Below are 16803 nucleotides of genomic sequence, written 5' to 3' on the forward strand. Positions count from 1 at the left end.
ATCCTTCAACAGAGACTCGTCACTCACCCTATTCGACGGTTTCATCTGGTATGGCGACGCCAGCGCTGATTCAGCAGAACCACCAAGAACAGAACTCGCTACAGTGGACAACGCAGCGTCGCAGTAATGATGACTTTGTTCCCAGACAGCAACCTATTGCTTACCCGCAAAATTATCCAGCAAGAGTGAGCAATCCTCCAATTCAAACCTTCCAGTTTTACAGTCCACAACACTATCAACCTGGCCATCGACCACCGTTACCACCACCGCCTGTGGTGAGTAGTAACTATTCAGCTGCTCCGCCGCAGTTACCAACACACCAAGTTACAACTGCTTCAGTTTGTGACGGGCAGCCACGCTCAATCTACGGTGTGCCAAAACCCAAAATTCCCAATTTCACTACAGACAGTGAGAAGGAGTTCGCCAACCTCAAGCTGGCTCTAGATAATTTGCTTGAACCTCATACCGAGCTTACTGAAAAATACAAATATCACGTGTTATTAGAGCATCTCCAACTCCCCGAAGCGCAAATGATTGGCCAGTCATGTCGCCATGATCCATTTCCTTACTCGGCCACTATGCACGCTCTACAGCTTCAGTACGGCCAGCCTCACCAGCTAGCACAAAGCGAAATAGCTGCTATCCTAACAATGCCAGATGTAAAATCAGGTGATGCACGCACATTTCAGAACTTTGCTCTCAGAGTCCATCTTTTGGTTAGCATGTTGCTATCTTTGGAGGGGTCACGGGGAATGGAATTGAACTGCTGCTCTCACGTTGATCGTTTGCTAAGTAAACTGCCTAGGTACCTCCGAGACGGGTTCATTGAGCATCTTCAGCTGCACGGGAAGCTCAACACCATGAGTCTGAACCCCTACAACCTACAAGATCTAAACGGGTGGCTGCAAGGTAAAGCTCAACAACAGCGCCTCTCCAGCCGATTAGTGCAGCGCTATCAGATGGAGCGACCGAACAGTGATGGTAAAGACAAGATCTCCATCAAAGGTAAGGGTCGACCTGTAGCTGTTTACCATGGCGCAGAAACCCAAATGAACACCTCCGCTAGATCCGCTGGTGACAAGAAACAGTACAAAGTGCACTGCCTATTCTGTGATAGCAAAGAGCATTACATCAGTCGTTGTCCCGAAGCAAGGGAGAAATCTGCAGTGGATTTAAATAAATGGATAGTAGAAGGAAAACGTTGCTGGAAATGTGCGCGTTCTCACTCTCCTGAAGCATGCACCCTGAAAAAACCCTGTGTAGACTGCGGTGATGTGCACCTTCAAGTACTTCATAATGTAGCTCAATTGCGCTCCACCGACACACAGTTCAGAACCAATGAGAGCCGTGTGTACTTGACACCGAGTATCAAGTCAGCTCAAGTACTATTAAAAGTAGTTCCTGTAGTGCTACACAACAAAACAAACTCAATGAATACTTACGCCATATTAGACGATGGCGCACAGCGAACCATGATTTTGACTGCAGCGGTACAACAGCTGCAGTTGAGTGGTGAGCCAAAGACCCTCGCACTGCGCACTGTGCGTCCAGACGTCACACACCTCCAAGGGGTCAGGGTTAGCTTTGAAATATCCCCCCAAGACAGCCCTAGGAAGAGGTATAAGGTAGCAGGTGCATTCACAGCAGCAGGTTTGGATTTGGTAGAGCAAACATACCCAATCCAAATGCTTCAGAAACGCTATTCCCATTTGAAGGGGATACCACTCAAGTCATTCAACAATGTACGACCACTGTTACTGCTTGGCTCAGACCAGGTACACCTCATTACAGCCACAGAGCCCATCCGCAACGCGACAAAGGGAGGCCCGATAGCCATCAGAACTGTCCTGGGATGGGCGCTGCAAGGTGCACAACAAGATCAGAAAGAACAGGTCCCCATTCAGCAGTGCCTGTTTACTTCCGTCACAAGTTCCGATGATCTTCTGTACCGAAATGTGGAAAAGTTATGGCAACTCGATGTCCTACCTTTCCGTAATCAAAAGATCGTCACTCGCTCGCGTGAGGATCAAGAAGCCATGAACCTGCTAGAGACAAAAACGCAGCGTCTTGAAGTTGAGGGAGTTAAACGATATGCCACCCCTCTTTTGAGGAAAATAGGCGGTCCTACACTCCACAGCTCTATTCAGTCAGTCATGCCTCATCTTAGAGCTACAGAGAAGCGTCTAAAGAGAGACCCAGAAAAGGCCACAATCTACGCTGCTGAAATTCACAAGCTTACTGAAGCTGGATACGTGAAAATACTTCAACCAGAAGAAGTACAAAGGTCAGCAGAAGCGTGGTATCTCCCACATCACCTTGTCTGCCACAACAATAAGCCACGATTAGTCTTTAACTGCTCCTTTCGTCATCAAGGGTTGTCTATGAATGACCAGCTCCTCCCTGGACCAGCATTGGGTCCATCCCTGGTAGGCGTCCTGATTCGATTTAGACAACTCCAAGTTGCAGTGAGTGGAGACATCCGTGCCATGTTCCATCAAGTCAGACTGCTGCCTGAGGACACACCACTCTTGAGGTTCATCTGGCGAGATATGGATTGTGAAAATCCACCAGATGTCTATGAATGGCAAGTTTTGCCTTTTGGCACGACAAGTAGCCCTTGCTGTGCGATCTTCGCACTTCAACAGCATGCCCGTAATTATGAAGAAAGTCATCCAGAAATACTCCGCTCAGTCCAGCAGAGTTTTTATGTCGACAATTGTCTTGAGAGCTTTCCAACCATTGCTGCAGCCAAGCTGAGAGTGGACCAATTACGGACCCTACTAGCCGATGGAGGGTTCGATCTCCGACAGTGGGCAAGTAATGAACAGGCAGTTCTAGCTCACCTTCCAACTGAAGCAAGATCTTCATCGACCGAACAGTGGCTTAGTCAGAGTTGCACTGATCCGCTGGAACCCACTCTAGGCCTGAGATGGAACTGTGCCGCAGATAGCCTTGGTTATAAGTATCGGCTCATAGAACACACAACATTAACTATGAGAACAGCTTACCAAGTGCTAGCAAGTCAGTATGACCCGTTAGGGTTTATGGTCCCATACACCACACGGGCTAAAGTACTAATTCAACAGCTTTGGTCCAAACAACGAGGATGGGATGATCCAGACTTACCTTCAGTCATCAGGCAAGCCTGGGAAACATGGGAGAATGAGCTGAAACATCTCAACAGTGTAACCATTCCCCGATGTTACTCGACATCCTTCTCAGAGGATATGAAGTATGACCTCCATGTCTTCTGCGATGCTTCAGAACGGGCCTACGGAGCAGTAGCTTACCTGGCGATCAATGCAAACGACGCTATCCAGACTTCCTTTGTTATGGCCAGGTCTAGAGTTGCACCAAAAAGACAACAGTCAATTCCTCGTCTTGAACTATGCGCTGCCTTGGCCGGAGCCCAACTAGCTAAACTCCTGGAGATCGAAATGACGCTCCCCATCCGACAAACCATCTTGTGGTCTGATTCAACCACCGTGCTTGAATGGCTACAATCAGACTCTTGCAGATTTAAAGTGTTTGTTGGAACTCGTGTCTCGGAGATACAGGAGCTCACAGATCGGCAGGCTTGGCGGTATGTGGACAGTCTGAATAATCCAGCTGACGACATAACTCGGGGAAAGACATTGATGGAGTTAACAGAGTCTGCTCGATGGAAGCAAGGACCTCAATTCCTCACGCAGAATGTAGAACATTGGCCAAAGAAGCCCAAGTATGTCACAAAGGAAGCTTCACCTGAGCTGAAATCCAGTACCTTCTGTGGCATCGTCGCACTGAAGCTGAACCAACACGTTCCTGATGCCACGACGTACAGCTCTTGGAAGGAACTTGTCGAAGCAACTCAACACTTACACGGGGCGGCAGCAGGATCAGCTCAGTCTACCAGTCGTAGAGAGGCAGAAGTTTTGGTGTTGAGAAGTTGCCAAGCACAAAGTTTCTCAGAAGAGATAGCTGCACTTCAAGCACAAAAACCTGTACACAATCACAGCCGACTAGCAAGCCTCGCTCCAGAATGGGACGCTGAAACATTGCTAATCCGTGTTGGAGGAAGACTGCGGAGATTGCGTAACGCAAGTGTTGAGGAAGTTCATCCTGTTGTGTTGGACTCCAAACATCCAGCAGTGAAACTCCTTATTAAGGAAATTGATGAACGGCTGTTGCATCCTGGCTCAGAACGAGTGTATGCAGAAATACGAAGACAGTTTTGGATTCTGCGTGGACGACAAGCCATCCGACACCATCAACTCAACTGTCCATCCTGTCAGCGGTGGCGAGCACAACCAAAGGTGCCACAGATGGCAGACTTGCCTCCCCAACGTCTAAGACTCCTCTCTCCACCCTACTACTCAACAGGAGTTGATTGCTTCGGACCATATTTGGTAAAAATCGGCAGGAGAACAGAGAAAAGATGGGGTCTTCTCTTCAAGTGCCTCACAACCCGAGCCGTTCACATCGAACTTCTGAACTCCTTGGATGTAGATGCCTTTCTTCTCGCTCTTCGTCGGTTCATCGCCAGACGAGGAAGACCCAAAGAAGTGCTGTCCGATTGTGGCACTAACTTCCGGGGCGCTGAACGAGAGCTGAGAGAGGCCTTCGCTGCCCTTGAACCGGAACTCAAGAAGCAGCTAATGGATTATCAGATAGACTTCAAGCTCAACCCACCTAATGCTCCTCACTTTGGAGGAATTTGGGAACGGGAAGTGCGCTCAATCAAAGCTGGTCTACGAGTAGCGGTAGGGAGCCAATCCACCACAGAAGACGTCCTTCACACAATCTTGGTGGAAGTAGAGGGGATATTGAATTCCAAACCCTTGGGCTATGTATCCGCTGACGTGGCTGACCTCGATCCCATCACGCCAAACATTCTCCTTATGGGGCGGCGGGACGCCACACTCCCACAAGCTGTTTATGCTCCAGTGAGTATAGGCCGTCGTAGGTGGAGACATTGCCAGACTCTAGTGGATCAGTTCTGGCTCCAGTTTACCAAGAACTACTTGCCGAATCTTCAGACTCGACAGAAGTGGAGGAAATCAACTGGAAACTTACAAGAGAACGCCGTTGTATTGATTGTGGACCCAACGCTTCCGAGAGCTCAGTGGCCTGTCGGGAAAGTGGTGAAGACGGTCGCCAGCCAGGATGGATGTGTTCGGACGGCAGACGTTCTAGTCAAAGGGAGGATCTACACACGACCAGTTGCCCGCCTCATTGAACTTCCTGAGCTTCATGATGACTCGGAAGATACTAAAGACTCTTGAAGACTTCTTGGGTCTCACATTTGCCGAGCAAATGTGGGGGCGGCTGTTAAGAATTCTTCAAATAGTTTAGTAATTTCGCCGTTTAATTCAGTTATTTTATGTGTAGAGTCGCGCTTTTATTTGGTAACGATGCGCGCACGCTTACTTCCGGTTTCGCGCTTCCGGTTTCTTTAGTCGGCTCTTACACGCAGTGCAGAAGTCCATGACGATGTGAGTATACATTTAGACTTAATAGTAAGCGCTGCACATAGTTTGTGTACATTCCCCACAGACCTAAGTGGCGGAATATTCATAATAAATGTGGTTTTGTGGTCGTTTTTTGCCATTCGTTTCACTCGTAGGTTTGTAGCTGTTAGCTCGTTTTAGCGGCTATCGAACGTTAGCATGCTATCGTAGCTCATTATGTAGCATTTGAATATTTGATGTAAGTTGTGAATGTTGTCATTTGATGAGAGGAAATATGATAATGTTCATTATAATTCGTTTATTATTGTTAAATAATGCAGGTTGTGCTTTAATATGGAAATGATGGAGGTTTTGATTCAATATGGATAATATTAGTTGGATTGTGGATGTTAATCAGATATTTTATGTTACTCAATAGAAACTGCTTGTGTACGTTTATACACATCTGCACGTGAGCCATTAAAGAAGTTCAGTTCATCCGACGACTCCTGTGCTCTCTAATCGGAGCCACTTCTGATGGTCAACAACTTCAGATAAACCAGTCACGAGTAGAATCTTCTACATTACATTTTGACGCGTCTATATAGATATATTATAGAAATATTTGGATACTCCCGCTTTAATGTCAATATTCTTCTTGAACAATAAACACTATTAAAACCCAGGCATAGATTGACCGAGTGGAAACACAAAGAGCTTTTTCTGTTGAAAATTCTTGTCAATAAATGCTTAAATCCCTGAATTCTTTATAGATATGGACGTAAAACAGTCTCGATTCTTGGTTAAAAGCAAAAAAAAAAAGCGCAGGTAGCATTTATTTTACGTAAATATTGTGAACTATGAGGCTAGTCAGTAAGGAAATTAGCGGCCGCCATATGTAAACAAAGCTTTTTTCGTTGAAAATTCTTGTGAATAAATGCTTAAAGCCCTCAATTCTTTATAAATATGGACGTAAAACAGTCGTTTCTTGCTTAATAGCAAAAAAAAAAAAAAAAAAAACGTGCAGGTAGCATTTATTTTACGTAAATATTGCAAACTATGAGGCCAGTCAGTTATGAAATTAGCGGCCGTCATATGTAAACAAAGAGCTTTGTCTGTTAAAAATTATTGTGAATAAATGCTTAAATCCCTGAATTCTTTATAGATATGGACATAAAACAGGCTCGATTCTTGGTTAAAAGCAAAAAAAAACAAACTTGCAAGTAGAATTTATTTTATGTAAATATTGCGAAGTATAATGCCAATGCTGTAGCAGCTAATTTTTCTTCTTCTTTTCAAAATGCATGCATAGTAGGAAAAACATAATAATTACCTTGAATCCTCAAACAAATCACTCCTGAGACAATCCTTCCTGTTTGTATGCGTACAGCTTTTGTATTTTTTTTAACCTAAATCCGGCGTTAGATCGCTGCATGTGACCGACTGCTAAGAAATGAAGTGGAGTGTTGGATGACCCCCTTTGGGAAGGCGTGACGCAATGAATGGGGAATGTGTCATGTCAATACATTATGAAGTCTATAACCCAGGCGACACACGTTTACTGCTTATCAGACAACGTTAATGTCCTAACGCTATTATTTCGCAACATCATCAATATTCTATTGTAGTCTTTCGTCCGTATACGTAATTGCTTACAGAGTTTAGTAGTCAAAAGGCACTATAAAATGGAATATATATATATATATATATATATATATATATATATATATATATATATTAGGGCTGTCAAAATTATCGCGTTAACGGGCCGTAATTAATTTTTTAATCACGTTAAAATATTTGACGCAATTAACGCACATGCCCCGCTCAAACAGATTAAAATGACAGCAGCAGTGCAATGTCCACTTGTTACTTGTGTTTTTTGGAGTTTTGTCGCCCTCTGCTGGCGCTTGGGTGCGACTGATTTTATGGACTTCAGCACCCATGAACATTGTGTAATTATTGACATCAACAATGGCGGGCTACTAGTGTATTTTTTGATTGAAGATTTTACAAATTTTATTAAAACGAAAACATTAAGAGGGGTTTTAATATAACATTTCTATAACTTGTACTAACATTTATCTTTAAAGAACTACAAGGCTTTCTATCCATGGATCGCTTTGTTTAGAATGTTAATACTGTGAATGCCATCTTGTCGAGTTATTGTTATAATAAACAAATAGAGTACTTATGTACCGTATGTTGAATGTATATATCCATCTTGTGTCTTATCTTTCCATTCCGACAATAATTTACAGAAAAATATGGCATATTTTATAGATGGTTTGAATTGCGATTAATTACGATTAATTAATTTTTAAGTTGTAATTAACTCGATTAAAAATTTTAATCGTTTGACAGCCCTAATGTACTGTACACTGTACATATAAAAAATTAATCGCAGCAACAACTACAGCAACGACGCCGTAGTCAAAATGGAAGATAAACTCAAAGGACATTTGAAATGTGATCACCCCTGGAGGGGCGTGGTTGTCTTGTACATGCTCAGTAGCGCTTCGGATATGAATTGGACCGGGATACCCATTCGTCAGAACACCGGCATTGGCAGGAACCCCCACATAAAAAAATGCTTTACGGCATACGTCACTTCCCCCCTTTACCCATTAATTATAAAGACGGAAGTCAATGCTAACGCTTTTGCACGAATTCTGCAAAGATGGCAGAGCAACAAGAGACAAAAAGTTTTGTCTGAGGTGGAAAAAAAGAGGCTATCAGGATATACAGAATAAACATTGGCCCGGCTTTCACTTGCTTGTGTGACCCCCCCCCCCCCCCCCCACCGGGGTGGTTAACCACACAGTTGCTAACTGTCATATGCTATTGTTTAGCCACAACTGGATTCATAACCTTATTACTATTTATCCTTCACACAGCCGCTGGAAACAGAAATGTTGTTTAATCCAACTGCAGGTGACTGGGAGATTGATTATTTGATTGATTGATGATTTTACAACTCTGTGCGGGTGTACACTGGTCCTCATGGGAAACACAGTCTTAATCAAGGCAAAACACTACCGCTTTTGTCTACCGGCGTCGCTAAAATTGACCAAAACTGAAACGTAACCAAGTGTTGCTAGCCATTACTAAAAGCTTTCGTTCAAAAGCTTTAGAAAATGTCTCTATTGCTAAGTTTGATATTACCGTAATGAAGTTGAAACTCCCCAGGGACATTTATCGACTCAGGCGGTGGCTCGGTGGCCGTTGATTATTGGTCTTTTCCGACTTTTCCAAACTAATAAGTAGCACGATCAAGCATTCGTAGAGAGCACGTGAACTTAATTGATATTGAACGGGAGGTGTATATGTGGGTGGAGGAGGTTCGGGGGGTCGGGTGCCGCCACTGGCTAATTTGCAGTTTAATCAGCCTTTGTAATGAGAGCCGCTGATTAGCGCGGGTTGGAAATAAAAGAGAATTACAAGAACGTCTGTCAGAGTCCGGTGATAATTCTCGGCTAATTGTCATGATTAGAGCCAACTGGATGACTTTGGGATATTCTTCTGCCCCCTCCTCATTTATATGTATACAGTATGGAACATAAAGTACAAATTTAAAAAACTGTAAGAATAATTCAGTTTTGAACTTAGTGGCTGCCATTGACGGCATTAGACGTCCAAAACATTTAAACTTGGAAGGCTTGCAGTGATGATTCAATTTTTTGTTAGGAAAAAAAACAACATAATTTCAAATCTTATGAAATGATGTTTTATGAGTATTTTTAAAATTCTGAAGCGGCATGGAAAATGAATGAATGAATGAATGAATATTTTCAAAATGAATGCTAAAAATGTTAAATATGACTTGATTCTCACCAAACTGCAACTTTGGAGCTGTTGACAAATTTATTTTCAGTAAGACTTTTCTAATTTTCTGTTCTAATATAACTTCTGATAAATAGCCTATTTTCCCTTCCAATTTTGAAAAAGTTTATTCTATAAATTTTTTTTTTTTTCTCTCCCTCAGAAATGCTCAACATGTATCGTTTTACTGTAAACAGGGTTTCTGTAGCAGGGCCGGCCCAACCTATACGCAGACTATGCAGCTGCTTAGGGCGCCTGACCACTAGGGGGCCCCCAATCTGGCAATTTTTTAGTTTATATTCTATTTTGTTTACTACAGTTTGCTTTATTTGAGTTTTGTGAGTTTTGATACTTGATTATAAGCTTAAAAAAAATAAAAGTTCCTTAACTTCTTTCTTTCCTCTTTTAGAAAAAGGTTTGGCGCTATCTACTGTAAGTACTGACAATCAGTTGGGGTGAGAAGTTTGAAGTATGCATTTATATACAAAATACGGACGTATGGGTTGGATTGCATGTATGGGTTTCACAGTACACCGTGATGAAATGGTGGGCCAAAAATATGGGCCCCTTTGCATTATGCTTAGGGCCCGCAAATGGCCTGGGCCGGCCCTGTTCTGCAGTTATCAGCAAATCTTACTTAAAGGGACGATACAGAGTTTGTCACTTTTTTTTACTCGATACTGCCACCTAAAACGTCACTGCATACTGTGCATGGCGAGCATGGTTGTACTAGCACGAACATAAAGCAACGAGCATTTGGCCTACGTGCACCAGAAATGTAAAAACAGTAAATGTGATACTTTACTGTTTGTAGCAAGTCTTAAAGCAACAGTATAAAACTTTTCAGTTTTGGTTGATTTTAGTGACGCCGGTGGACAAAAGCGGTAATGTTTTGCCTTAAGGAAGACTGTATTTCCGATGAGGAACAGCGCACACCCGCACAGTGTCGTAAAATCATCAATCAATCAAAAATGAATCTCCCGGTCACCTGCAGATGGATTAAACAACATGTTTCCAGTGGCTGTGTGAAGGATGAATAGTAATAACGTCATCAATCCAGTTGTGAGGGGGGGACATCACGCCAGCGAGTGAAAGCCGGGCCATTGTTTTTTCTGTATTTCCTGGTTGCCCCGCCCCTTATTTTTTCTGCTGAGATTAAACTTTTTGTCCCTTTCGTTGCTCTGCCATCTTTGCAGAATTTGCACGAAAGCGTACGCATCGACTTCCGTCTTTATAATGACTGGGGAAAGGGGGAAGTGACGTATGCCGTAAAGCATTTTTTTCGGCACTAGGGTTGTTCCGATCATGTTTTTTTGCTCCCGATCAGATCCCGATCGTTTTAGTTTGAGTATCTGTCGATCCCGATATTTCCCGATCCGATTGCTTTTTTTTTTTTGCTCCCGATTCAATTCCAATCATTCCCGATCAATTTTTTCCGATCATATACATTTTGGCAGTGGATTAAGAAAAAAATGAATAAAAATCGGACGAATATATACATTCAACATACAGTACATAAGTACTGTATTTGTTTATTATGACAATAAATCCTCAAGATGGCATTTACATTATTAACATTCTTTCTGTGCGAGGCATCCACGGATAGAAAGACTTGTAATCCTTAAAGGATAAATTTGACTTTGTATATTGTGACTAAATATTGCCATCTAGTGTATTTGTTGAGCTTTCACTAAATGATACTGTAGCCATTTAACTGTTCCGCCCAAATGCATGATGGGAAGTGCAACCATGACTGTGCGTCGTGGCATCAATTGATATATCTTCTCTGCGTTGGGAAGTAACATAGGGTGTTAAGGAAAAGATCAACCACTACCTTTCTTCCCCTCATTGATTCTCACGACATTTTTATTGTTGATAGAGGGATTTTAAGGCTTTAGCCAATTATAAAAAGGCTCCAAAGACTGCCAAAATTCTCTCCACTCATTTTACGCTGCCTTTTAGCTCTATATATAGGTAAAACGGCGCCCTTATAGATTGAACGCGACAATGCGTGAGTGGGTCGTGCAGCGTATGCTTTAATTGAATTAAATATTTTAACGTGATCAATTAAAAACGAATTGATTACCGCCGTTAAATAAATTTGATAGCCCTACTTTAAGCCAAAACTAAAGACTCTGGATGAATGTAAGACATTTTGTCTGTAACGTTTAATACAATTAGAAAACGATTTAATAAAAAAAAAAAAAAAAAAAAAATTAAAAAAAGGCATGTCCGATATTTTTTTGCCGATTCCGATACTTTGAAAATGACGTTTTCGGACCCATCGATCGGGACATCTTTAGTCGGCACATTTGTAGTTTTTTTTGTTTGGCAGGAAGTGTTATTTTTGTCGACTAAAACTAGACGAAGACGAACACATTTTAAACTGCTTAAAATATAGATGAATCATTGCTATTTGGCATTGAGGGGGATGTACTTCTTAGAAAAGACTAAAACTATTATTTTCATTTCAATTAACTTTCAATTACTTTCATGGACCAATTATGTTTTTTTTCCTTCCATACTTTTTTTTTGTTACATTCAAATAGTCCGGGGGTCTCAAACTTGCAGCCCAGGGGCCAATTTTGGCCTGCGGGACAATATTTTGTGTCCCTCATTTGACATTCAATAGCTTACTGCACATAACACGTCACATTTGCTCATTAATATACATGAGGTTAGCAACTGTTGCTGGGGGGGTCAAGCTCGCGTCTGTCCCTCATGCTAGATGCATGTAAAAACTGTACGAAGGAGATGATTACTGAGCTAAACCTACCAATTCTGTCCGAAAGTGATGTCCCTGGTGCCAAATTCACTGGTAAAGATGCAAATGTTCAGTCAAAGAGATGGCTTGAGTGTCGAGGGCTGAAAAAGACGGGGAAAAGAGCAGACTTGATCCACAGTTAGGTTTTTTTACCGACACCTTTTTCTCGTGTGCATTGCCTTATGCCACAGATAATGACATTCTCCTTTTTCAACAAGCTATCCTTTACCACCATATGCCCTGACTTTCTTATATATTATATCCTATGGTTGTCTTACGTCTCTGACCGTTCTTGGGGGTAATTTATATTGCTATTTTTGTGTAGCGATCGCAAATGCTACTATGTGACAGCAAACGAACACTTTTAATTTTTATCATTAATAACAAATCTTAATTCTATTAATTTATTTACCCTTCCCCCTGACTAAAGTTGTTTTTTTTTACAACAGAAAAGGTAACAACAGTGGCAGGCAGTTAGCATTTTAATTTTTTTCAGGTCATTCATTGTCTGACAGAAGCAGCATGGCAAAACGCCTTGCTAACAAATAAGCAAAAATATCAAAATGGCATACCTCTTCGCCCTCTGAAGGACCACGCCCCCCAACAAAATGTTTCCTGCATATGAAGGTGAATGGCTTCACCTTGCTGGCGTTAAACTGGTCTTTTGGACGTCCGCACGAGTTGATCCATTGTTCACATTTTTTCCTCCGAGTTTTTGGCTTCGGGAAACATGAAAACATCCTTCATATGTCGTAATGTCCTGAGTTGTTTCAGCAAGTTCCATAGCAGTAGTGTTTGCTCGGCATGTTCTTTTTTGAAAGATTACCGGCAGAAAACAAGCAGTACTAACATGGGTTGTATGTATGGGTGCTTCTATGTTGACCCCCTTCCGGTTTACGATGGTGACGTCACGCAGCCTTGCGGTCTAAAAATAGTATTCGTACGGTACGCTATTGTAGTATCAGTGTTGGCCGCATATATTTTGTGATGGGCAATAACAAAAAAATATAAGAAATTGACACTTTTTTCATATCTTTAACTTAAAAAAACAGAAAAATTTTGTGTTGTTCAATAAATGAACATTTGTAATTTTCCTCTATTTTTTACTAGCTTTTTTTTTTTTTTACAGAGCACTTTCACTTCCTTTGCTCCTTCCCCCTGCCGTTCCTTCCTTCCTTTCCTCACCAAGCGTGACTGTGTGTGCGTGTCTCAATAAGCGTGTTGATGGCGTACGTGTAGTTAGACAGAAAAATGTGTGTGTCAAGTCAGCACAAGCGTCCGTCCATGATTACCTCTTCCAAGCTTGCCGGGAGTGTGAGGAGGGCGAGGGGGTGACGGTTGGCTAAATCAAACTTTGGAGGGGGTCACTGCTTTTGCACGACGGCTATTCATCTTCTTCTATCTACTCTATTACATCCTTGCTGGGTAATGTCCCCACACAACCTTTGGAATTGTCCACAAGAGGAAATGTAGGATGACTCACAATAACTCATTGACAGCAATTGATATGTGTACTTGCATGTACTTCGGCGAACTTCAACTACAAGTAGGTGTATTTGCGTGCACTTGTACGACAAGTACATGTACTTGGGTGCACGTGAACTACAAGTACGTGCACTTGAACTACAGGTACGTGCACTTGAACTACAAGTACGCGTACTTGGGTGCACTTCAACTACAAGTACATGCACTTGTACGACAATTACGTGCACTTTACTACAGGTACGTGCACTTGTACTACAGGTACGTGCACTTGAACTACAAGTACGCATACTTGGGTGCACTTCAACTACAAGTACATGCACTTGTACGACAATTACGTGCACTTTACTACAGGTACGTGCACTTGTACTACAGGTACGTGCACTTGTACTACAGGTACGTGCACTTGAACTACAGGTACGTGCACTTGAACTACGTACTTGGGTGCACCTGTACTAAAAGTACGCGTACATGGGTGCACCTGTACTAAAAGTACGCGTACGTGGGTACACGTGAACTAGAAGTACGCGTACTTGGGTGCACTTTTACTATAATTACGTGCACTTTTACTACAATTACGAGCACTTTTACTACAATTACGTGCACTTTTACTACAATTACGAGCACTTTTACTACAATTACGTGCACTTGTACTACAGGTACGTGCACTTGTACTACAGGTACGTGCACTTGTACTACAGCTATGTGCACGTGAACTACAGGTACGTGCACTTGAACTACAAGTACGCGTACTTGGGTGCACTTCAACTACAAGAACATGGACTTGTACTACAAGTATGTACAATTGTACTACAAGTACGTGCAATTGTACTACAATTACGTGCACTTGTACTACAGGTGCGTGCACTTGTACTACAGGTACATGCACTTGAACTACAGGTACGTGCACTTGTACTACAAGTACGCGTACTTGGGTACACGTGAACTAGAAGTACGCGTACGTGGGTGCACGTGAACTACAAGTACGCGTACGTGGGTGACCGTGAACTACAAGTACGCGTACTTGGGTGCACGTGAACTACAAGTACGCATACTTGGGTGCAATTTTACTATAATTACGTGCACTTTTACTACAATTACGTGCACTTTTACTACAATTACGAGCACTTTTACTAAAATTACGTGCACTTGTACTACAGGTACGTGCACTTGTACTACAGCTACGTGCACTTGTACTACAGCTACGTGCACTAGTACTACAGGTATGCGTACTTGGGTGCACATGAATTACAAGTACGCGTACTTGGGTGCACGTGAACTACAAGTACACGTATGTGGGTGCATGTCAACTACAAGTAGGCGTACTTGGGTGCACTTTTACTACAATTACGTGCACTTGTACTACAGGTACGTGCACTTGTACTACAGGTACGCATACTTCGGTGCACGTGAACTACAAGTACGCGTACTTGGGCGCAAGTGAACTACAAGTACGCATACTTGGGTGCACGCAGGGGCGCCGTATACGGGTGAAAAGTGATATGATTTCTAAGGGCCCATGCCTTGATGGGGCCCACAAAGAAAATTAGAACATTAGATAATTGTTTGCAAATTTAAATATGAATTATTATAATTTAGATAGGAATAAAACAAAGGGTTTCTTTTTCTTGTTTAGTTTTTGGCTTAAAGTAAACACCCAGAGAGCATATGTATTGCCAGCCACCCAGCCAACTGCTGGCAATGTATGATTATTTTTGAATTTTTTTTTTTTTTTTAAACAATGGTATCATTTTTTTTTTCTCAGCACGACATCATCCATAAAAACTGTTATACTGTACTATAACATTTTACATGATCGAATTACTAAAAAAAAAAACTGACAAAAATAATTGAATTCTGACTAGAAACATCTACAGAAATGAAACATCTCCCATCCAAGTAGCATGCGTGCAATGTTTTTGACTAGGCTAGCAGTGAATAACCATGTTCCGGTGCCAGTGACGGCGAAAGACGTCGATTTCATTTGGATTGGGAGGACTGCCAACACCTCCCAGTCCAAATGGATTGGACATCTATCGCCGTCACTGGTAGCCTACGGGTTAATGACACAACATTGAATTTGGTAAAGCAGGGGAACCCCCACGCGAGTAATAAAGAAGGCGAGTCAATCGGGCGTGCGACGTAGGCGAGGCGACGGCGCCATTCATCAAGCCGGAGCGAGCGCCGTCGTTCGTCAAGCTCAACGAGGCAGCAAATAGGAAAATGACCATTTGGATCAAACACATCTGCACTCATCCGCTCGCCCGCCTCTTTTATACCCATTAAACGAGCCCGTAAAATATGCGTGTTGTTTTTTGCGCAACATCCGCCGCCTTTGGATTTGGAGAATTGTTTTTTTTGGTTTAAGATTTGCACTCTCATCGGTTCTGTGACGACCAATTTACTCCAGGTTTGAAAAACAAACAAACAAATAAACAAACAAAAGAAAGCTGTGTTATATTTTTCATGAAAACTAAAATTACATGAAATTGTAAAAGAATTTGTCGGGACTATTTATTTTATTTATTTTAAAGGTTCCTCTCATTATGCAACAAGCATGTTTTTAAATATTAATTCTTATGAAATTATATATTTTTTCAACATTATAATTTACAGTAAAATTCCGACATCATGACATTTCACTTTCTTTTTTTTTTAAAATAATTCTCAACCCTAGTAAATATCACATCTTCAGTCTTGTGATGAATTAAAAAAAACAACAACAACAACTTATCAATAGGAAATTACAATTTTATCTAGTCACGATTTTTATTTTCTAACATTTTCTTAATGTAATTAAAATGTAATTTTTCTCGTTTCAACATGACTTGATTCCTGTAAAATGGTTTAATTTTGGAAAATTCTGACTTCATTTTAGGAATATTTTTAGTTTTAAAACCGATGACTTTTAATTTTTATTTTGAAAATATAAAAACGTGATATCTGTGAATTTTTTACATTACCGTTTCCTGGATTTACATTTAACAATTATACATCAAAAATCAATAGGGGTTGGGGAGGGGGGTAACAACAACAATAATAATAAAGGAACAGCCCAAATTAAAAAATTAAAGCGATAAAAAAGCAACTGGATCGGGAAATATCGTGATCGGCAGATACTCAAACTAAAACGATTGGATTGGGAGCAAAAAAACATGATCGGAACAACCCTACTTTTAAACCCCCCCCCAATTTTTCTTGGTTTGGATCGATTATTTATCATCTAACATATGAGAAAAATGCGACAATAACAAAAAAAATACAAAGCGAAAGTTATGAGGTAGATATCCGTGACTTTTTTACGGA

The 16803-nt window shown here is 41.6% G+C and overlaps 1 protein-coding gene across 1 annotated transcript; it reads left to right on the top strand.

The window, feature by feature from the left end:
* Positions 1–3465: 3465 nt before the first annotated feature.
* On the top strand, positions 3466–5339 carry LOC130905096 (uncharacterized). The gene is made up of 2 exons (XM_057818125.1): positions 3466–4925; positions 5019–5339. The coding sequence occupies exons 1-2, from the start codon at positions 3639–3641 to the stop codon at positions 5262–5264; spliced, it is 1533 nt and encodes a 510-aa protein (XP_057674108.1). The 5' UTR covers positions 3466–3638; the 3' UTR covers positions 5265–5339.
* The last annotated feature ends 11464 nt before the right edge of the window (positions 5340–16803 follow it).

This window comes from Corythoichthys intestinalis, chromosome 17, assembly GCF_030265065.1.
Source record: "Corythoichthys intestinalis isolate RoL2023-P3 chromosome 17, ASM3026506v1, whole genome shotgun sequence".
Taxonomy (NCBI): domain Eukaryota; kingdom Metazoa; phylum Chordata; class Actinopteri; order Syngnathiformes; family Syngnathidae; genus Corythoichthys; species Corythoichthys intestinalis.